Source organism: Chaetura pelagica, unplaced genomic scaffold, assembly GCF_000747805.2.
Source record: "Chaetura pelagica isolate M959 unplaced genomic scaffold, ChaPel_1.0 scaffold3, whole genome shotgun sequence".
NCBI classification, from domain to species: Eukaryota; Metazoa; Chordata; class Aves; order Apodiformes; family Apodidae; genus Chaetura; species Chaetura pelagica.
Window position 1 is genome coordinate 810,761 of NW_009952974.1, and position 23,854 is coordinate 834,614.

Sequence of the window (23,854 nt, forward strand, 5' to 3'; positions counted from 1 at the left end):
CAAACCCTAGACATGGGGTGACAGTTGGGAGTTGCTCAGGCTTCCTGGTAACACACTGCAGTTGGAGTTGTGCTCTGTGAACCAAGACATCTGGACTCATGTCAGATCCCTACATGAAAGGTCCACCCCAAAGCCCGGGGGAGCTGCTGCTGAATTTAGGGAGGTTCAGCTCAGTCAGGTCTTCTGACTGCTGGAAGGACATTCACTTGGACAAGAGAGGTAGCCTGATGGGATTTACAGAGTTGACTTATGATCCCTTCAGCTATATTGAAACCACATGAGATGTTACTACACAGAATAGTAGGACAATTAGTTATGTCATTGTCCAGGACCTCAGACTTGGGTGTGGATAGTATTTACTGATTCACAAGGTAAACACCTTCTTCCCAGAAGCAGAGCTGCCTGTCCCTGTGCAATTAGCTACAGACATGTGCAAAGGCAGTTTCCAATCTTTCCTAAATATAGGTTACTCCTACCCCTCACGTGGCTGCACATGCTCCTTACGTGCCTGCTCCTGCACTCCCATGCCTAGCAGGTGAGTTTGCACCTTCTGTTCTGTGAAAGAACAGAGCAAAGCAGAAAACCAGGAGATAATATTTCATTTCCCTCCTTACACACTTCCATTACAGACTGATAAACAAAGAGAAAAGGAACAAACATGAAGCAATACTATTTCTAATCAAAGCTACAATGAATGGAACATTCTCCAGGGCCAGTTCTCCATGTCTCTATGTGGGCAAAAATACAGTAGTTACATTTTAGCTCTTTTAAACAGTCACTCAGAATTTCAGTGTCCTGCTCTCACTATGTATGTTCTGCATCATTTCTTTCCATCTGTTGCCCCTTGAAACAAAACAAAGTGCTTCAGAAAACTGGACTCCACTGAACAGATATGTTGTACTTTATAAATAACAAGCAAAACCAGGTCTGAAAGGCCACAGCAGCTGTGGGACATCATGGATAATGCAACCAGCGTAACCAACTTCTTGTGCAGTGTGAGTAGGCTGGAGGTAAATTGCACTGACTTTTCCAAGTAATTAATATGGCTGCTTTGCATTTAGAGGCTGCTCTCTCTATTCCAGCACAGGGTGTATGTTCTCATGCACGATGGGAGGAAAAGGGACGTCAGGGGTGACAGCCCTGTAAAAGAAGCCAGGTGACCTGCCCTGCTATTATCTGGCTGAAATAATAGCTGCTGATGACTCCATCTTAATGACACAGGGAGGGTCTCAAGCACCTCTGAATGTTGGTGGCCAGGACACAGCTCTCCTACCAGCACTCCCAGTGTTTTTAAAATTAGTCATGAGCTAAGCCAGGTGTGAGGACAGTCTTCCCCCTCCTTGGACAGCCAGTCACACTGCCTCCAGCTCACCTGGGAGCTAGCCAGCAGCTCTGCTGGGATGTACCATATGGAGAATGGAAAGGAAAACCAGGTGAGATACTGATTTGCAGTGTGCACACAGGTTGGGATGGAGGGGCAGCACAGCATCTTTACCAATTATTTAAGCCTAGGACACAAAGCCTAAAAGAGTGATGAGGTCCTGAACCAGGCTCTGGCAATGGAAGTATCTTGCCTTGCCTCTGTTTTAATGAGAGAAGACTCTAGCTCCCAAGGGCTTAATACAGTTAATTTCTCATAACACATTTGAAAAGGAGCATCCAAATACTCATAATGAAGGGCAAGGGAGATCAACTGTGGCTTCTTGTAGTGAATACCCCAGATCTTTACAGAGTAGACTTTCCCATGGCCTCTTCTTGGGCTTCCTGGGCATTTATGAGCCAGCTCTTGCTCTTCTCTCTCTGGATGATTTTGTTTAGTTTATACTGGGTATCAGCAATCCCTCCTACCCCCCCCAGTATTTCTTTGCCAGACCAATGAGCTGACCACATTCACTCCAGGCTGCAGATGTACTAAAACCAGCACAATGTGAGGGCCATGGTGCTCCTTGCAGGGCAGTGTGACCTTCGTAAGTCACCCCCACAACTCTCCCTTTGCCATTTTAAATATTTGCTCAGCCCCAAAGAGTTTTGCTCAGAAGCAGAATGGAGCTTTCCAAGACATGAGTAACATTGTGGCTCCTGGGGGCTGTGGTGCAGTGACATTGTCACCTCCTGTAAGTGACCTGTAAGATACAGGAGGGGGTTTCTGAGTGTAAATCCAGTCACACAGAAGGCACAAAGTTACTCCCCAAAAGCAGATTCATACCACAGATAAAACTTCATGTCAGTGATTGGTTTAAATGGAAAGGCTTTTATCTCCTGAGCAGCAGAGAGGCAGGCAACAACAGTAGACTGTACCATGGTAAAAAACCCAAATCAAACAAACCAACAGACCCATGTAGAGTATGCTAGAACCAATTAGAAATGCCAACAGGGTAAGGACTCAGACACTTTTCACTGACAATTCAAAACCATCTGGTTTTCCTCTCTTTGAGCAAAGTCAAAACACAGAAATCCTCTGCAAAAAGCATGGTGATCCTCACTCAGCTCTGTACAACACACCTTTGTCTCAGCCACTTTTTACTCTACAGGTAGATCATTCTTCAGTGATCTAAAGCTTATACAGACTTACACGCAATAACTGGGCACAGCCTTGTAACAAATACATATACTTCTAGTTGTTAGCTGTAACTGGCAAATGCTCTTTGAAAAGGCAAACACATTCCTCAGAATAACACAGTTTAGTGGTAAGGATCAATCTCTGGGATGTCAGCTGCGTCAAAAGCTTTCCTGTAGTACAAACCCCCTTCTCAAAGATGCTTTATTTGACCCAACACAATTAAAATAAAAGACAGCCTTCAGGTTAATTGTTGAGATGGTGCATGTCAATACAATTCTCTTTTTTTCCTCTCATTGGGGCTCTCTCAGTAAGACACGTCTTGGGTCATGCCACTAAAACTGGTGGCTTCACTCTGGAAAAAGAGTAATGTGTCGTAATTTGGGTCCACCTATCTTCTGTGACACAGGTACATTCATGCAGCCATTCTCCTTCAGTACCTTTATAGAAATACTATTTTCCACTCTGCTAGGAGAAAAAAGAAAAGTTGTCTTTTCTGATCTAGATAATTTAAAGCAGTAGTTGTGGTGTGACAGTGTTTGCTCCAGTGATTTATAACACAGGCCTGACTAGCAGCTCAGCATGTATGGCCAGGACAAGGGGTGTTTTTCATGTAGAAAGCTGCTATGTTTATCAGCAGTTGACAAGCAGGCATTATTGTTTCATTGAATGAGGTGCCAGGTGGGAAACAGTGACTGAGGGAGGCCACGTGAGCCTCCAGCTCAGCAGGAGCTTGTTCCTCAGCTTCCTTCACTGCTCCCACCACAAAGACAGCCTGAACTCCAGTTCAACACTTGGTAAAACCAGAACTGGTGCTTTCTGTGACTCACACTTAATTGGCACATATGTCCAGGAGTGATACAGACCCACCCCCACCCCCCCTTTTAGCAAAGGCATTTCAAAACAGGCACATGTTCTTGGAAAGAAAATATTAAAATCACAAGGATGATGGTCTCTACCTCCATGCTAGTATTGGGGTCAAGGTCATCACACTCTGATTCCTCTGAGCTGTTTGTCTCCTTGTTTGGCAGCATGAAGAGGAAGAAAGAGAACAAGAGATTAAAAGAGAGATTGGTTAAACAGGGCAGAGCAGCACAGGAGTTATGAGCAGCATGGAAATGGATAACAGTCCAGAAAATGCTCTTAAAAAAGGAAACAAAAACCAAACTGACAACAAAACAAGGGAAGCAAAGGCAAAGACATGCTTTTGCCAGAGAAGCAGCTGTGATTCTGCAAGTTGCTTAGGTAGTAAAACCAGCAAGGAAGCAACAGGAGGAACTGTGGCCACCATGCTGGAGCAATTTGTTCCCTTGGGCCCAGCCCTCCCCAGCTGGCTGCAGGGTGGGTGCGAGGAGCAGGGCTCCTCCCTTTGCACATGCCATGGCTATTTCACTAGGCTTAGAAGACAGAAAGCCTCTACAAAGGAAAACACTTAATTGTGGGCTCTCCTAGAGAGGGGTGGATCCAAAGGACATGCTCAAGTGCTTTCCTGAATCAAGGCTGGGCTTTGGTTGTGTCAAAATCACACCAAGGGTTTGCTTGCCTCTGCTGGGAGGGAAAGCCCCAGGTGAGTCCTGAGCAGGCCTCATGGTCGGTTTATAGGGATGGATCCTCTGAATTGGAGCACAGAAGTCAGGCACCCAGAGCAGAAGATGGAGCTTAACCCCACAGTTCTCAACCTTTTCCATACTGGGAGATCTCAGAGAAAGAGAGACAGACACAGACACACGCACACACATACAGACACACACAAAACCCTTTCCTGGCAAGACCAATCAGCATCTCTTCCCTGTCTGTTAACATGGAAAGAAAAAGGTCATTGAGACCATCTCCCCAGACATAAAAACTTAGGCATTTCAAGGTTGAGAACCCCTTAAGATGTGGTGAAATACTGGCCTAAAGAAAATTCATCAACCTCAGTAAAGTCCTTTTTTCACCCTGTAGCTCTCTCTCTCACTGCTGCAGCTGCCCTCATGGAGCTGCAGATTGGGATAGGTTGGAGGTCAGGAAATCACTGTTGTCCTGATTTTAAGAGCAGTTATTAAACCTTATATATAGGTGGGAGGTTTTGGTAGTTTATTTTTTTTTTTTTTTATGACGATTACTTACTTGCACATGGGATGCCAGGAAAAAGAAAATGAAAAACAAAGGCTGCATTTTATCTTGCATGCAAAAATCCTGCTAAAATGGGTACTACAAAAAAAAAAAGAAAAAAGAAAAAAAAAAGAGATAACTAAAGTGGAAAAAAAAATAATTAAAAAAAACCCCAAACAAACCCAAAAAGCAAACCCAAAATTGCCATCCCCTCCTTCTCTCAGGACTTATATATAGGTGGGAGGTTTTGGTGGTTTATTTTTTTTTTTTTTTATGACGATTACTTACTTGCACATGGGATGCCAGGAAAAAGAAAATGAAAAACAAAGGCTGCATTTTATCTTGCATGCAAAAATCCTGCTAAAATGGGTACTACAAAAAAAAAAAAAAAAGAAAAAAAAAAGAGATAACTAAAGTGGAAAAAAAAATAATTAAAAAAACCCCCAAACAAACCCAAAAAGCAAACCCAAAATTGCCATCCCCTCCTTCTCTCAGGACAGGATCCTGTAGGGGGTGAAAAGGATGGGAAGCAGGAGAGCAGCACACAGCTTTCAGATGGCCTACTCACTTTAACAGAGACCTTGTTCCCCAGAATATCCTTGGATTTACGTGGCCCATTGGCTTCATTTTTGCCACTGCTCTCCTTTTCCGCCCGCTTTCTCATGCGCAGGGTATGCCAGGAACATGACTTCCTGTTGTACCAAAAAATGCAGCAGTCAAAGGGCAAATCATAGCAGGAAGGAAGGGTTTGGAAAGGGGAACCAGCATCCACATTTGCCATTACTGCAATCCCTAGAAGGTGAAAGCCACCCGACAATACAGCTATCTCAATCTGAGCAATGAGAATTGAAGTTAAAAACCAAACCAAACAGTTCTGCAAAGCAGATGTTGTGCCACACTTGCTGTTTAAATGAATGGAGCAGGAAAAAAAATGCCCAGGATGGAAGCAGGCAACTAGAACTTGGTCATCTGGTTTTCAGGGACTTTGTCTTGCCTTGCCACAAATAGAAATTAGTTTCATTTTTGCTATGAAGAGGTCAGTTTGGTTCTCAGAATTGTTGGTTAAAAGCAGTGAAACAAATGTAAATACAGGAGAATGTTCTTAACAGATTACTCAGTTGAGCAAATAAAAAAACTAAATAAGAAATTCAAGGTGTTGCTCAGAACATGAATAGCTCAACAAATAGGAGCTACATCATTAACTTTCCAAGAGGTAAGTAATTTCCTAGAACGCTGTGCCTCTCAAAGCCAAGAATTTCCTGTTTGATTTTGCCAATCCAGTTAGAAGGGGTATCAGTCAGTCCATGGATTTTGACTGGCACCAGAGCAGGCACAATTTCCAGTACACCTTTCATCCCTCATTACCGCTCCTATGACCTTTCTCTTGGAAGAAAACCCCCAGTAATAGAACATGTTACCCTTTGTAAGAGCAATGCTGTGTTGACAACAAAAATTGCATATCAAAGCAGACATAAAAAAGAAAAAAACAAACCAGTTCTTAATATGGATTTCATTTGGTTTAAATAGTGGGCAGGTTGGGGAAGATTTGGGATGGGGTATGTTGTCCAAAGCAGAAAGCTCTCAAAACAGCAGTGTGATGAGCTGGGATCCAGGTTCAAAGCATCTGCCCACCTTGAAGTCATGCAAATTTGATTTGCATGTTTAAGCCCAATGTTTGGCACATGTCACGTCTACAGTACCTTGATACATTTTACAAATGTAATCCAACGATCACCTGCGATGCCAATAAAATGCAGCGTGTTAGCAAGGTAGGACTCAAGGGGTGCCCCACACAGCCGACGCTCCCCCAGGAACACTGTCTCTGATTCCTAAGCAGGTTTTAGTCATACTTCAGCACCTGATGGGAGCTGTACAATAGCTCAAATTAAAAAAAAACAACAACCAAACAAGTCAACTACTGACCTCCCCGCAGCTCCCTGTACTGACACAAGACTGAACTGGGTCGTACCAACTGTTTGTGCAACCAGGATTAGTGTCTCCACCACAAACAGCTGGCACGGGAGGTCATGTTTGAGCACAGGGAGCACCAGAGCACCCTGCATGTCTCAGCCAGACTGTGAGGGCTGTTTGATATTTGGGCGTTTCTGGAGGAGGTCCAAATTAGATGAACAGAGCAGGGGAGGTTCTCCAACACTTCAGCACTGTTACGTTTTCCTTTAAGATATGGGAAGAGTCAAGGACTTGGCTGAGGGACTCCCTGACCTCTCACTGAATGGTGCCAACACTACTGGACTGACCACATATTTTGTGTACAGTATTTGCCAACAGAGCACTTTTATTACTTATACTAATTAGTCTGGATGATGAGGCAGGCTAGACAGGGCTGAAGATAACACCCGCTCTACATGATTTCTTACCCATAGGGCTTCTACTGTTTAAGTATTTGGTTTCAGGGTTGCTCCAGCTGCTGGAGTCTGAGAACATGATTTAAGACTTTAAATCTCAATACAGGGAGAAAGAGAGAAGTGCAATGTTTGTGTCTTTCAATTTTGCGAGGCCTTCCTGGCCACAATTCATGCAGCTCCATAATTTGATGCGGAATTTGACTGTCCAGCTGCCATGAAATCAAGTCTTCACCAGGAGCCTGGTGCCAGGATGACTGTAAGGGCACGTGGTTGCAATATCATGGTTAGAGAGGAACCCAGGAATGGCCACGGCGGATGTGCAAGAGACATGCTAAGCAATTCCTTCGGCTTAACGTGCAATTCATAGTAGCATTACTTGCTGACTGACAGGTAAAGTCATGATTTCTCTTAACTGAAACTACAGCAGAGATCAAATTATTCTTTTTAGTCAGTCTGTCACAAAATCTTTCCTCATGTTCAATTCTGTGCCTTGAGGTACTCACATGTAGCAAACATCATGCATTACCACTAGTCGTTTTAGATGTTAAAAGAAATCAACAGGTATTACTGAAAAGAGGGTTGTACCTTCTGTATTTAATACCAAAAAAACACTTTCTTGCATTAGTCATTTCAGACTGACAAATCTCTAAAAACCAGAAAAGAAAAATATATATCCACACATTTGTTAAATAAACAACAAAATGTTATAAACAAAAAAAAAAAATCAAACTCAAAACAAAACCAAAAAAAGGATCAAACTAGTTCTTTTACCTCATTAAAACATGCTCATGGTGAAAATTTATTTTACATATTTAAAATAGTACATTTAAAATTAGTTACATTACAGGTACAATGATAAACATTGTGACTATCCATTATATTGCACAACCTGACTTCATCAATATGAGTTTCTTTCTTCTTTTTTTTTACTTTTCTTTTCTTTTTTCTTTTACTTTTTTTTTTCTTTTTTCTTTTAAATAGTGCAAAATACTTTATACAGGAATGTATTTGCATGGGGGTCTTGCAAACCAAAAAATATATTACAAAAGTTACTGTGAACAGAAAAAAACCAAACCAAACCAACAAACAAAAAAAACCAAACAAAAACCCAAACCAAATCAAAATAATAATAAAAAAAAAGATACAAGCTGTACAAGGAAATTGCCATAGACAACAAAATCTCTCCTCTTTGAGAAGCAAACTTCAGTCCAACACAGGGCCTGGATTTTTTTTTGTGGGGTTTTTGGGTTTTTTGCTAGATGCTGTTATAACCAATAGATAGATTAGTAACTCAATACAAGTCCAGTCCAAGCAGGTCCATGTTGGTGTAAAATGGTGTAATATAAAACATGTCTTTAACAGTCTATGGTTTTATTTCTCTCCAAAGTATAAACAAAACCCCACAAAATGAAAATAAGCACAACCCGAGCCATCCACCACGGCTGCCCGATGCTGCAGATTTTGACTACTCGGCTTGTTCCAGGAATTCCCTACCATTTGGGTTTGTTTATTTTTATTTATTATTTCTTTTCCTCAAAAAATCCACACAGTGCTCCCAGTGAAGCCAACATGGCACTTACTTGATGCTTCCGTCGCTATTATCTGTAGTGGATTTAGTGAGGGGAGCCAAGATATTGCCAGGGATCCATCCTTCAGCAGCAGGAGAGTGGTCGTTTGCAGGCTGGTACACCAGGAACATGTTCTGCTGGTTGATAGCAAGGATCTGAACCACCTCTCCTTGATTCACACAGATCTCATCCTCCTTCAGTGCATAGTAATCTTTAATCACCACCATGGAAGAGGTCCCATTGCACCCTCCCATATCAGTCTGTGAAAATGGACACAACAGAAACCAGTGAGAGCAGGTGGCACGGAGGAACCTGCCTTTTCCAGCAGCAATCCCACCACTTCATTTCCAGCCTAACTGTACCAAGGAAAAAGATACAAAACACGTAAGTTCACATTGGTAGAAAAGGATTTTAAGGATCTGGAAGGTGGTGATAATCTGATACAAACCAACCTCCTATTTCATATTAGATTTCACAGCTGCCAGTGACAGTGTCCCAGACAGTGAGGGAAGACCAACAAAGCATTAGGAGCTGAATGAATACTCATACACCTCATGATCTTAAATATAGGTCATATTGGAAAGTGGCTTTGGTCAACTGCAGCCAGCAGCAGGGTGCAAACAGTGCTGATGGTTACTGACTCTTTGGTGGTTTGTGTGCAGCACATGTGCACCCAAACTGTGATCTTCAGCTGGCACCCCCTGAGCTGTTATGTGGGAAAAAGTCTACACTTCCCTGTGCCATCAAAGCAGACCTCTTCAGAAATGGGTAGTTAATGGATATTGGAGAAGCCTGAATATTGCTGCTGCCAGTGGTGCAAATGGATGGACATTCATGTCCTGAAAAACACTGAAATCAGCACTCCAGGCTCAGGCTCTGTCTCCATTGCCCAGTTGAAGTGGCACCTATCCAGATGCCATTTTTGCAGGCTCTCCTGCCAGTTTTTGCAGGCTCTGTTTAATCCCAAAACACATTTTACACCATTGCTTCAGTACGTTGATTCCTGTTGGCCTGGTTAGCTGATAATTAAAGGTAATTTCACAGATCATCTATGGTGTAAGAAAAGGGCTATGAGATCATGTTTTATCAGATGAGCTCAGTACCTTGCTTTGTTCATACTTGTCTCCAGGCTGTGAGTGTTCATACCCTGTGCTGCCATTGGAGGTAGATATCTTCAAGGGTGGGAGAGATGGATTACGAGTTGTAGCCTTTAAAGGCTTCTCAGACCCTACTGGAACAGAAGAATAGGGTCTGCTGTTGGGCTGAGGGACCCTGCTGGTCTGGGGCCTCAGCACTGCTGTGCTACTTTCCTTGCGTTGGTACTCTATGGGAGACTGCAGAGCTGCAAAAGAGGACAAGAATAAGCTGTATGCTTTCAGTGACCTTGCAAAGGGCTGCAGGGTGTGGGGGGTGATTCAGATGGAACAGAGACATCAGTTGCAAACCAAACAGGAACAGGAGGTGCCACCCCTGGAAGTACAGAGCATGTTCATGGCTAGACAGGACACAAGTGTTTTACATTGCACTGCATGTGAATTGAACACAGCACTCCATGCTGTGAAGAACAGCTTCTCTAACCAACACAGAGGGCTGAAATATTGCCATTCATACCATACAGAATTGCATTCTCCTTGCAATCACACAACTTAATTGCCTCCTGTAGTCAAAATAAATGAAAGCCTGAGTGAGAGATGCTCAGCTCATTCACAGTGAATTTCAGTATATTCAGAAAACACCTGGAAGTCTCATTTGTGCAGTCCCAAGAGAGGGTGAATACTACTCTTCAGACATGGTGCACTGCAACTTGTCTTTCTCTGCTTTCTATATGAGCTACTTTGGCTCAAGGCTACTGCTAGAAATGACCAGCAGTTAGGAGATGCAGAAAGCATGAAGACAATAATCCCAGGAGTCCAGAACTCTCCAGAAAATACCCATAAGCAACATGAAACAGCTCCATAATCCTTAAAAAAGAAAGTGTGCTTATGAGAGTGTACATTTCATAGTCATGGAGAGAGCTTACAGTGGGAAAATGAAGGATAAAAATGCCAGATTGTAAAGAAATAAAGAATTTGTTTTGTTTGGAGGAGAAGGGACCAGGGCATGTGACTGGGAAAGGAACAGATTTGCTAGACTCAGACTACTATCCCCAGACCTATGGGTTTTATTTTTGCATATCATGTGGCTTTAAGGGGTGATTTATAGTCAGTGAATACTGTGTACATGCACCAGACTAAACCTACTGGAATGCAGAGAGACTAGTCGAGTGAGAGGCAGACAGAGGACATAATGTCACAGCATCAGCCCAACCAGGGAACCACAACAAGAAGAATGTCTTTCCCAACCAGAGGAAAAGGAAAGAAAAACAAAATGGCTCAGCACCACCCAGCATGCTCTGTAGCACTCCCTTTCCTGAAAAAGGCAGGGCAACTCCAACAAAAAAATCGCTTAATACTAAAGAACAAGACACTTAAAAAAACCCCAAACCAATGAAAAACCAAGGAGGATGCCAGATCACCATTTCTTCAAAGGGACACAAACATAGACCTGTAGGAATCTGGAAGAAAACATGGCTCAAAACTTATGCAGTGACCCTTGTCAGAAAAGTGATTTGCATTTTTGCCACAGTGATGACCAGTTTCCCTTGCTTACCTGAACTGCAGCTGAAAATGGTTTAATCCTGCTGCAGATCAGCCATTAAGGAGAAGGAAGGTTGGGAAGAACTTGACAGAGATTTTTGTCAGTGACAAAGACATTTTTCTAGTGTACAGAGCAGATTAGGCTGCAAGGTCTTTAGCAGTAAGACCTGAATGAATACTTAGCAATCTATCTCAAAATAACCTATCCTACTCAGTGCTTTTAAAGGGTATTTAGTTGAGTGTGCACTTGTGACTACTAATTCCAGCATTATCTGTCACAGCTTCCAGCCTCCTGTTCAACATCTGTTAGTATTCTTATGGGCTTCTGGCAAAACACGGTGCCCTCTCTCTCAAAAACTTCCACAAAACACAAACAAAAAAAAAAGGTAGAGCTCAATAGTGTTTTCCTTATGAAATGTATCCATCAGTGACATATTTTCTTTATGGCTTGCTCCTTAAAAAAAAAAAGAAAGAACAGTCACAAGAGCCAATCATTTGGTCCACAGCCTGTTTCTCAAGTTTAGCAGCTTTTGCTTTTCCAAAGAAAAATAGGAAAAGCTTGAATATTAGTTTTATCACAGTAAGTTTGGTATTTATGAACAGTGAATTGCAAATCCTGTGCTTTGTACATAGCCCCGTGCTCCTTAGGGCTTCCCTGTTTAAGAGAGAAAAACAGAGACAGCTTGGGCAAGAACTCACAGGGAATATTTTGTTATTAAGTTTATGCAGCATTGGCTCAGTGTGGCCTTAATATGATTTTGAAGACAGAAAACATCCGCTTTAATGAAATGCAAAGCTAAAGAACATATTTAAGGATTAGTCAGCCTCAATAAGATTACATGCTAAAAGCCACTTAAATTGTTCTGGACTGGACAGGCTCTACTGGATACAAGATTGTTTTCTTGGATCTTATTTATAGGTTTAAAGTAAATCCTTAAACCTGTGTTTTAATATAAATCTATTTTTACTTCTAGCTTTAGAGATACAGATGATTATGTTCCTAACCCACCAAATCCTTGCTGGCCTCATAGAAGACAGGAGAGATAGGGGCTATGAAGATGCTTCAGTAGAAAAAGGGGCTCACAGGGCTGTTAAGTCCTGGCAAGACAAGAGGAGAAAAAAAGATGAGAAGGGACAGAACGCCCCTGCAGTGGTGTCTGTGGAGTTCTCACAAGGTTTAAAAAAATGTCTGTAACTAATATTATTGGGACTTACTTTTATTTCAGTAAGCTCCCATTCAAAGCCAACAGCACTGACACAGAACTGGCATGTTTTAGTACCAACTGGTCAAACCAGAGAACTCCCGACCGCTCATCTCATCCATGTACTTAAGGAACCATTTTACAGAGGTTGTATGAGACTCTTTCAATCCCAAGTCACTAAAATCCAGTATCAAGTCTTGGAATTATGGGTGAAACAATTTCCCTTCTCAGCTCAACAACAGTTTCCAAACTGTCACAAACAGCTTTTGCCTCCAATCTTTTCCCAGTTAACTTCTGAAAACTAAAACTAAGCTAAAATAAAATTTCAAAAAGACTACAAAACCTCAGCATTGAAGAAAAGGGAGCCTTTGTTTTGATATGAGCTGAGTCTTTTGCAACAAAAAATCCACAAAACAGAACATCAAAACCTGAAATCAAAAAAGCTAACAGATTGTGCCAAGCCAAAACATTTTGATTAAAGCAAGTAAGATTCCTTATTGAACAGCTATTAAGTTTTTAAATATAGAACTCTTTTCTAATATAAGCCCAATTAAAAAAACCCAAACAACCAACAACAAACCAAAATAAAAAACTGTTTTCAAATGAATAGCACAAAACAATTTTGGAAGCTTCCAAAGTAGTGATTCTCACTTTGTTGCTTACAAACAAAGAGATACTTTTTTTTCCCCCTTCTGTTCCTGGTTCCCCTCAGCCACTCATGAGCAAGAACAAGCTAAAACTGTTCACTGAATTTGAGTCCTTTATTTTCAAAATCCACACTTCTGGTGATTATGTGTGGGTTTTGTTTCTTTAATTTAAAATATTATTTCAAACCAACCCAGATCTATTCTTAAAGCAAAGCAGACATTTTGGAAAGGCCCCTGTTCATGCACAGCTCCCACAGTTCCTAGAAAAAACAAGCCCAGATGTTTCCTTGCCCTCTCATTTTTTGTTGAAAGCAGCTGCTGCACTGCAGAGTTTGGATCTGTTAGTTTGGATGGTGAGGCAGCCTCTGTCCCACTTCATGTCCTCAGCTTATAGGACATGGTGATGTTGAATTGGAGGTTCCTGAGCATATGCCTTTCTCTGATTTAGTGGCAGATACTGTGCAGATAAAATGGTAACTTGGCTTCAACGTGGTCTTGGGAGGGGATTCAATTCCCAGTAGAACAGAAAGCACCAGGCAATACAGTCCTGCAAACCCCAGCATTTTTAAAGGATCTTGCACAAAAATACCATCAGAGACACATCCGTGATGGAGGGATTAGGACTTTACAGTGAACCTGACAGACACATGCAGGGCAACTGCACAGGAACCCACCATCTGTTTAAGCAAGGAGCCATTATGCTGCCAAAACCAGTTCACAAGGTGCTGCTAACAGAGCCAAGCCATGATCTACAGTCTTTACTGTAAGATGGGGGTTCAGGGCCACACAGTAGTTAGATCAGGCTTGTCAGGCCACTCATCCCATCCTTGACCTTCATCAGGCAAACCTAGTATGCAGGACAAAGTCCTCTGTACAGTGGCACCGAGGTGGTCTCTTTTCAAAGACCTGCTGTAAATGATGAGGACTCTTTCCCATGGACTCTGTGGATACCACTTGACCCAATGTTTAATGATTTGCAAGGCTCTAGTTTTCTGCTTTGTATTTCCCTTATGAAAAGAAGTTGCTGAATATTTTTCTTGTAGAGGGACCAAAGACACAAAGATTCTAAATCCTATTTCATGTCACAGTTTGGGAAACAGAGCACAGCCCATGTACATACCATTTAGGAAATCTCTCTGTGTGTCCAGGACCTGGTTGATGTCCTGTACCCAAGCTTGTTGAATTTCTGCATTAGCTGCCTGTAAAATGACTCTCTCTGATGTCTCCCGGCTCATGAGAGCAAACTTGCAGGGATCATTGTCCACGTTTTCTTCAATGATAAGGTAGTTCATCTGAAACGAGCCAAGGTAAGCATGTGTTACACAGAGCATGAGTTAATGTTACTCAAGAATCAGAATGAAATTGCTGTGAAAAGTTCCTGAAAACAATTGAGTTCAATAACAAACTGTCAGATCATAATCAGAAGAATTTGCCTCATCTAGATTTAGGCAGATACATTTTGAGCCTAAATAAGATGCTTAATAAAGCTCTGACAGATGCACAAGACATCTGCCTGCCTCCTCTTGAATTGCAATTTCTATTTTAAGGTAACATAGATCTGACTGATGTGCTAAAAATCTACTATAACCCACAAATAGAGTTAAAATGTTTCTATTAAGATGTTAAACCCTGTAATTCCTCCAATTTAAATAAGTGTTTACATTTCTTATTCTCTACAGGAAAGAAAGTCATCAGAGTATTTTAAAAATGGAACTGACTGTGCAAAGGGATATACCAAAAAACCCAGCAATTCTCCCCTGGTGCTCCAACAGATGATCTTTTTTCTAGCAGATTTCATCATCATCTGTGTGCAACCACATCAATTGACTGTAGTCACATAACTTCAGTTTTTCTTGAGCTATTCATGACTATGACAGTAAACAAGAATAGGTTGGCACAGCCTCTCAAAAAAAGAGAAATGGGGGGAAGTCTTCATGTCAAAAGTAGATAGCTCTGAAGACCAAGGCAACAACATCTCTTGAGAAGAGATCTATCTCAAATTGCTCTGAATATGTGTGAAGGTATGAAGAGATCCATTCTACATCTGAATAGTGTCCAGCATCCAAACTGCAAGATGGAAGAAGACTCTTCCTTCTCTTCTGGGAGTCCCTGTTAAGTTAGAAAGACAGGCAGGAACTCCTTTGACACTGAGGACAAGGAAAGGGACAGACAGTGAGCCTGGACAGTGCTTTTCCTTTTATTCTAAGCTCTTGCTACTCTGGTTGGTAGCCAAAGCAAGCAAGCCAAAACCAGTATGTAAGACAGAATCTGTAATCTCCTGTTTGTGTCCCAGGGAGCTGCATTTGCCCAGGTTACCCACTTAGGTATTTTGAGACTCTGAAAGGCATCCAGCTGAGATATATCCAAGAAGAGAAGTGCTATTTCTGAATGTTAACTACCTCACTGCATAAAGAAGGTTCTTTTGCTTATGTAGAACAACATGGTGAAGCTTCTATCACAGTCTGAATGTGACAGAACTTAGAGAACAATATTTGGGAGCTTCATCTCCCTGACAGACCAGGTCAGCAGCATTTGGAGTCATATGCTCTTCTTAGTCTAATGGAGAGACCTCAGTGCTGAGCTGGGGCTGTGACACAGGTCCTTCTGCTGTGTGGGAGGATGTGACTGGCAGGGAAAACAGCCTACATCTCTCAGGGAGTGTTTTCCAGAGAACTGGACAACCATGATGGCAGATAGTATCAAAGGTAGTCAATGATGGAGTCAGTCTTGGTAACTGCTGCAACAATGGGTTCAACCTGCCCAGCAGGATCTTGTAAGCACTCAAACCAAGGTTAGAGAAACTTGGTCCTAGCTGACTGTATCAAGCGTCCTCAAACTCCTGCTCATGAATTCAGAACAGATGCAGTATCTGGATGCCCACTTCTAGGGCAGGGTTATGAAAACCAGGTGATGAGGCAGCCTATTTATGTGACGCCTTTGAACAAAGTACCTCTTGCTGGGCAATCACCTGGCTCAGGCTGAGGCTCCACTGCAAGGTGAGGATACCCATGGCACAGAGAGGCAGGGAATGGTCCTGCTCTGCTGCAGGTCACAGCTCACCTCTGTGAGAAAGCTCAAGAGAAACTCAAAGCAGCCAGGAGCTGAAACAGGGGCTGGGAGGCAGAGTGTGAGAGCTGCCAGCACACAGGCTCCACACTGAGGTGGGGGAGATGCACAGGGGATCCCACCCTTGCCACAGGCACTCAGCAGGAGAATGAGCTGTTGGCCAAACAGAAGAAAACAGGGACTGAAAAATTATCACACAAAAATTTGAAACTCAGGCAGTGGGAAGAGCATTACTTTCACAGGCTGTTTAACTAGAAAAGCAACTCACACCCTTGAGGCAAGCTCATTTTATTGACATTAGGAGAGATTTATTTTTCTCTCTTTATCTACAATATACAATTTAAGAATTGTTTCCTGCAGATAAAAGCCTCATTGTTACACACACAATAAACTGAAGTGAAAATTATTCATGTTATTTCCATCTCCAACTTTACTAATTATTTAAATCAGCAATAAGATAAAATCAAAACTGATTATCTAAATTAAGATGATTGTTTATCTGTACACTTCCGTTCTTTCTTTCATACTGTATTATTTGGTTGGAAACTATAAAACACACAGACTAGCAAAGGATACAGGCTTTTCAGTAAATACTGCGGTTTCTGTCAGCCAAGAAGATGCCACCATTTCAGTAAATACACCCTTTATCATAGATTTGTTCAGTTATATGTGGTTAATATGTATTACTTAATCTGATATTGTTCTCATCTATTTCACATGAATGTACCACTTGAAATTTAGAGTGAAGACGACACATTCTCCCACATCTCTTTTTAACCTATATCTTTAAAAAGGAAATCAATCCCAGATTGGTTTCTCTGCTTTGAATTATCAAGATACTCACATGAACCAGAAACTTTGCTCTTTCTGCAAACACAGCAAAGGCTTTTCCACCAGAAGAGGTGTAGCATTCATTCACCTTTACTTACCATTTCATAGGTTAACTTTGCATTTGTTAAACAAACATAATACCCCTTAGACAAACAAATAAGCAAATAAACATTTTCCTTGGTTACTTTCAGTTTTTACTTTCAGTCACAGCCCCATAATCTGGAAAGATTATTTAAAACCAAAATTAATTTCTTTAAGCTTTATAATGTAGCTTATTTTACAATTCCTCATCCTGCATTTTTAGAACTGTGTGTGGTTTTTTTTTGGTTTTGAAATAGTTCTGTCTTCTTGCAACATTCACGTTTGTGCTAAAAGCTCTCCTGTCAGTTGAGAGAGTATTTCAGTAATGTCACATAGAGGCTTAATAGTGATTTATGGTTTGGCTTAAGATGACTGTTTTGGATACTACACCTTCCCCCACCTTTTATGATTATGCTTAAGAGTAATGATTGTATACTCTGTTAGACCACTGCAGGTTTTGTAGCAGTATTTGCTAACTCAGAGCTGCAAATTACGAAGGAGCTGCCCCGGCTGCGCTCCTTGTAAAAATTACTTAGTAAATTTAGACACCCAGTAGTTTATTTAGTTTAAACAGCTTCTGATCCACTGAAAACTAAATGCCAATCTTTTCTGCAAATTGTTGTCCACCCATGACAGGATGGACCAGTTTTACAGTATAGAAGATTGCTAAGAATTCCTAATGTGACCATCAAACAACATGCTTCTCCCTCTCTGTTTCTTACCTTTATGCTTTTCTTGAACATGTAGCCTGGTGTCAAAGATCCTTTTCTAAGGAGTTCACTGAAGATAACTATCTGCTCAAAGAGAAACACCCTACGCTCCTTCGGCCGAGATTGAACTCCAGAATCCTGCTCTGTCACGTAGAAGGTGTCCTGCTGCAGCAGCTTGCCTTGAGCTGTCAGCTTGCCCTGAAAAGCAGACAAGACACCAAGGTTACAAATCCTGACCCACCACGATCCCCCCAAGATGATCTGCTATGTTTTGTGCAGTCCAGGTTTTCCACACAGTGCTGAATTCACGTGAGACATATGCCCTCTAAGCTATCAAAGAAGTAACCTTGGAAATCAAGATCTCAGTTCAAAGAAAATAACACAGGCTTTCTTTGTTCTCATTGCCACTGCTTGTGCGTACAAAACCAAAAGCAAGAGGTCTCAAGGAGATTCTTTTGTATACTTTATTTCAAACACTGTTCCCATTATGTAGTTTGTTCCTGTAGTGTCTTGAGTTCCCTCTGGTCATGAGCTCTTCATCACCACCTAAGCCAGCAGGCAGGGACACAAGACCTCTGAAGGTGCAAGAACCCAGGACCTACCTGTCTGCAGGCATGCTACAATGCATAAGATGGCAAGACAAACTTGACTTCATTTTGGAGATAAGACATCTCACCAGGACTGCCGAAGTCTACATTGGCTTAATTACAAACCACAAGCTGTAACCCATGGGGTTATAACTCACAGGTCCCTTCCTGGATGTTGCCAACCTCGGAAGGAGCAGTTAACGTGTTAATGCTAGGTGGCCTTACTAATAGATAAAGCAGTCTGGTTTACCATTTCTTTTGCTTTGGCAATAGATTTAAGAAGTGTAATTCCAACTTGCAGAAGCTTTAACAGACCTCACACTTTGAAGAAACAACAGGTAGCCTGTCACAGATTTAGAGTGAGAGCTGTATCACCTCCATCTTTGAAACATCACTGAAGCACGCAGCTCAGTGCTGGAGAAAAACAAGCAGTAGATAAATAGCCTGGAACAGGACAGATTGTAGAGGCAATCATAGAAAGATAAAATACTTTTTCATGCTTTGTTATTAAAAGCAGAAAGCAAATTCATACCTCAAACCCTTGGAGGCGACCCAGGTTCATCATATCGTTGCAGCGTTTCGGTACAAGGCACATTAGTTCAACTGCTTTCTGTTAAGGATAAAGGATGTTGGTTGTTAGAAAAGAATCAAAGGGTTCCTACAAACAAAGTGTCAAATAATGAACTTCAATAGCCCAATCACTGCTAGCAGTTATTTATGGTGAGGCCCTCATGCACTGAAGATGTACAGTAGTCTAAAACAGGATGGTGCATCTACAGTGTAGGACTGTGCCTTCATCTTTTTCTTTTGACTTCAGCTAAGTTTAGGATAGCAGCAGGACCTTCAATCCCTGTCAGCAGAACTGGAGTTTTCATTTCTCTCTATAAAGATGAGGTAGTGCTATTGTCCAGGATATGAAATCATACCTCTATATCAGAGCACTCCAGACCAGCTTTTTCACTGTACCTCAGGAAGTCCTGGAGAAAGCAGAAAGGTTTGCATTAAGGCACTTCAGAAAGAGAAAACAAAAGATGCCAGTGAGAAAGAGTGTATTTAGCATGTGATTTTCTGAGGAGGAATTTGGCAATATTAATAAATTCATCTTCAGAGGTTGCTGAATGTTATAACCACTTTTTAGATATGGAAAAGAGGGGTGGATGGTTGCTGAAAACATCATAGTAAGAAGACAAAGTGGGGATTAGCCCTTGGGAATGCTGACTTGGTCCCTGTCTTAAGCCTCAAGACCACACACACTTAAAGATTTTCCTTTTCCCTTTGGCAGTTCAGGGAACGTGCTGCTGTCCCTTTGCAAGTGTGCACCTACCTAACTGTGGGCTGATGGCAGCCTGCTGGAGACTAGCTGAAAAAAGGAGAAGAAACCAGCTCAGAGCCCCAGTACTGCTGGAGGTTACAGCAGTAACGTTCAGACATGCCTAATTTTAGATACTAGCTTGAGACCCCTAGGGATGAATGTTCAGACATACTAAGTAATTGGTGTTATGGACAGACAGCAGAAGCCAGAATGGTCAGACTCCTTGGGAAAATCATTACGGTGGGCTCCTCAAATTTTCAGACATCAGAATATTCTGGAAATAAGTTTCTCAAGTGAATTCCAAGAGGGATACTCAGAAACAGAGGCTGTAGTGTTAGTTAGAATCATACCAGTCAGCACCAAAACCAGGCTTTAATGCTCCTGTGTATCTTTATTGCAATTTTAAAAAATGGAATGAAAGTTTGTCCTGAAGCTTCAGGGGAAGAAAATTCCTATTTGAAGTTTATTCTTCTATTAAAAAATTCCAACAGCAAATAAATTTTAAAAATATTTTTATTAATTACAAACTACTCCCACAGATGTGGCCCTCCTGCTCTCTGGACATTTTTCAAGGAACATTATTATTATATGTCCATGTATAAGCAGACTCCTCTTCCCTCTTATTTTGATGAAGTTATTCCCCAGCTAAAACTCAGGCTGATTGAAAATAGCAGCACTTAATGCAAGATGCTGACTGTAGTTTAGTCCAAAATGTATCTTTCCACTCACCTTGAGAAGAAGCTGATACTTAGTTATTCTTTGAATGGGTTTGATCAGAAAGTCACTGATGGTGAGTCGCTGGCTTATTTCCTGTTGGACCTCCTAAAAAAATTGAGGATTAAAAACAATTGCAAACAATCACAAAGTAAGACAGAGAACATGATAATATGTCTCAGCAGAGACTTATTTCCACAGAAAGTGGTTCTGTTCTTAATCTTCTGTTTGCAAGAGGGAATTTTAGAGGATTTAGAAATCTGGCATGTCCTATTTAGGCAAGGACTGGGTAAAAGTCATGACCGAGCTGGAAGGCATTGGAAAGCACAGATCCCTTCCCCCTTTGAGCTGACCAAGCAGCACAGCGTGGTCTGGAGATTGCTCTTTCCACTGCAGTGGGGATTAGCTCACAAACAAACCCTGCAGAGCATGCTTCATGCCCTTGGGTGAAAGGAAACATCTTTCTCTTGTTAAACAAGCTGCTTTCACATTCATATCTAAATGTGTCTAGTCTTCTTGAAAGAGACAAAGTTATTGGGAATTTATGGGAGGCACCACTCAGCTCTGACCATTTTAGCCTCCTCCCGTTTGTAAACTACAGACTAAAAAGTCTTTTTTTTTGTTTTGGACAGAAACCAATGCAGTTGTGGCACTCTGAGGGCCACAGAAAGTTAGTATGGGATTAAATGTTTGCTAGAAATTAACAACATGAGAATTTTATATAAATGAAATAACTTTTTTTTTTTTCCTGTAGCAGAGATTTTAGCAGCACATGCAGTTTGAATATTGTCTCAAATTTGTTTTAGACAAACCCCACAGGTCATAGAATAGTCTACTTGCCTAGGATTCACAGCCACAGGTAGCAGTAATGTATCATGAGCCATGCTTACCTCAAAGTATGTCTCATACTCAGCTACTATATATTCAGATCGTGGCTTGTTTTGGCAATAAACCACATACATGTGTAATCGCCGTTCCTGTGAAAGCAAGATGCACAGCAGCCTGGTGAGACATTGGCTACCATGCTGGCCTGTCATTAAACACTGACAGAAGGTTGCTATGATGTCCTGTTTGTTTTCTGAAGTAGGAAAGTAAATTGATAACTGGTTCTGTTCTCCACTTCTGCACCTCAGGCAAGGGGAGGCTTCCATAGGGGTAACCAGTTAGAAACATCCTCCCCAAACTGGTGGGTCTGAAATTTGCCCCACTGTTCTGCACTAGTTAATATCACACAAGCATGTCAACTGCTGCAGCTGGTGAGTGGCTGCCAGAATTATATTTTGGCAGATGTCCTTGGCCACACCAACTTTGCCCCAAAATAAGAAGTCTGAAGAAGGCAATGATTAATGCCTCAGTTAAATCCAGCTGCTCACTGAAGATACATAAATTAAGACTACTCCACATTTAAATTAAGTTTTGACAAGTAAAAGTATCAAGTTGACACAAGTAGATGTTTTCAGAGAGGAGTCATCACACTCTAAATCACAATTACACTAGACATAGGTAACAAAATAAAACTTACATGCTTAATAAAAAGCTGTGCTAAACGATCAGGTTCTTGAAGACATTTTTCCAGTTCGGCCAGGAAAAAGCTGAAAGAAAGGATGTCAACATTTCAGAATTCTTTGGGTCATCTCAGCAGCAAACAACCTGTCCTTCAGATATATCAGTACAATTTTAGCTACAGTATTCAATTCTAAATGAAAAGGTAAGCATGGCTTCAGCCCTTAATGGTGGCATTTCTAAAACATCCGATGGGAGCTGTGAAATATGGAGATTTTGTCTTGCAAACTATCTGCTCTTTACTGTTACAGAGGCTTCATTTTTTTAAAAGTGCCAATTACTATTGAATTGCAAGCACTGATTTCCTTCACTGAGAACTCCCAAAGTAAAACTTTCCCATATACCAAAACACCTGTGAAAACTCAACTGAAGCTTTACCAGGAGTTCCCAGTTGCACGGGCAGATTTGGAGTACTGGTCAACGTGAAAGAGATGCAGAAGTTTCCACTTAAATAAGCAAATTAACACATTTTTGCTGATGCAGTTTTGGTCCATTCTGATTTTCACTGTTTCACAGTGTATGACTGTTTGTAATATACTGTAATTCATAACAGTAATTCAGAAACACCATCTCTGTCTTGCCCTTTGGGGAGTTCCTTCATTCTAGCTTGAATGTCCTTACCAGGAACACACCGAGATTTTCTAACTAGGTTTTTCTAACTGTTAGGCAAATCCTGACAATCTTTCTTTCCATGATTATAATGTTTTTCACTGCAGGATTTGTCTCAGATGCCTCCATGTGTTTGCTACAGTAGCCAGATTTGGTGAGAGGACATGCCTGCAATGATCTGGTCCCATAAAATCCCAGAATCTCAAAAAAAAAGATGCACATTGGACAGGTGTCCCAAATAAACATGACTACTACCAGATACAGCTACTTCCTTAACTCAATCCTCCCTAAATATTAATCTGCATTTAAATAGACTTCTTGACCCAGATATACAGAGCTAAAAATAGGAAATCCCTCCCTGTGTGTTACAGAGAACTCCTACTATCACCATCACACTTAAAAAATGAATAGCACTAGTAAAAAAACTCCACTGTGGGTATCAACTTAATATATGGTGAAGCTTTTTCTGACTTTTTCTTTTTTGGGCTCACAAGGGCAACTATCAGAACATAAAGAGAGGCCCAGGCCATAAGATAAGCACCTGTGGTACATGTGATTGGAAGGATACTGTGTTTCCTGGCTGAGAGCTGAAATGATGACCATATCATCCACAACACCACCATTGTTGTGGTGTTAGGTCATAGGCTGGACTTGATCTCAAAGGTCTTTTCCAGCCTCAATAATTCTGTGATAAGCAAGACACTGCTTTTAATAAAGTTACAGTGAAAGTGGCTCAGGGTTTGAAATAAACTTCATATTTCTAGCAGCTTTTCAAAAGCTACCTGCATGAGGACAGGAGTAAGATTTTCAAAGGAAATGAGTTGCTAACTCAGAGTCAAAGCATCAACTAAGCCAAAGCACGTCAGAGCTTTCACATGAGAATGATCTTGAAAGTATTTGCATTTTACCACTCTAGTGGCCAAACGTTATTGGTATTGTCAGCTGCATGTGAAGATGCTTGTGTTGCTGAGAACCAAAAGACATAGGAAGGAAACCATGACTTTCCAGCATTCCATTCATCAGTGGGATGAATTGAGCCTAACACTGTGACCCAAAGAACACACTTAGGGTAGCCTCAGTAGCTTTTCTGAGGATCCTGCAAGTGCCTTACGAGCAGCAACTATCTGGGAGTCACACTGGAACTGCTTATGGGCAGTAGCTCTGGAACTGTGGATGGACCACAATGATCTCTCCCACTGAGCCTCTGGTCCTGGCTCCCCAGCAGAGCTGCTGGCAGCACAGCACTGACATAGAGCACACCCTCCTGAGTGCAAGAGCATTTCTGTCACACTGACCAGCACTTCTGGCATG

General features: G+C 41.5%; 1 protein-coding gene across 1 annotated transcript in view; it reads right to left on the reverse strand.

The window, feature by feature from the left end:
* The window catches only part of KALRN (kalirin, RhoGEF kinase), a gene marked incomplete at its 5' end in the record, with an annotated part of 339,046 nt that overhangs the window by 15,702 nt on the left and 299,490 nt on the right, over window positions 1–23,854 (reverse strand). The window contains 11 exons of the mRNA XM_009996218.1: window positions 3,517–3,576; window positions 5,220–5,343; window positions 8,598–8,845; window positions 9,689–9,927; window positions 14,191–14,362; window positions 17,771–17,956; window positions 18,878–18,955; window positions 19,272–19,322; window positions 20,387–20,479; window positions 21,262–21,348; window positions 21,894–21,963. Coding sequence (XP_009994520.1) covers window positions 3,517–3,576; window positions 5,220–5,343; window positions 8,598–8,845; window positions 9,689–9,927; window positions 14,191–14,362; window positions 17,771–17,956; window positions 18,878–18,955; window positions 19,272–19,322; window positions 20,387–20,479; window positions 21,262–21,348; window positions 21,894–21,963 — 1,408 coding nt within the window. The remainder of the gene's footprint in view (window positions 1–3,516; window positions 3,577–5,219; window positions 5,344–8,597; window positions 8,846–9,688; window positions 9,928–14,190; window positions 14,363–17,770; window positions 17,957–18,877; window positions 18,956–19,271; window positions 19,323–20,386; window positions 20,480–21,261; window positions 21,349–21,893; window positions 21,964–23,854) is intronic.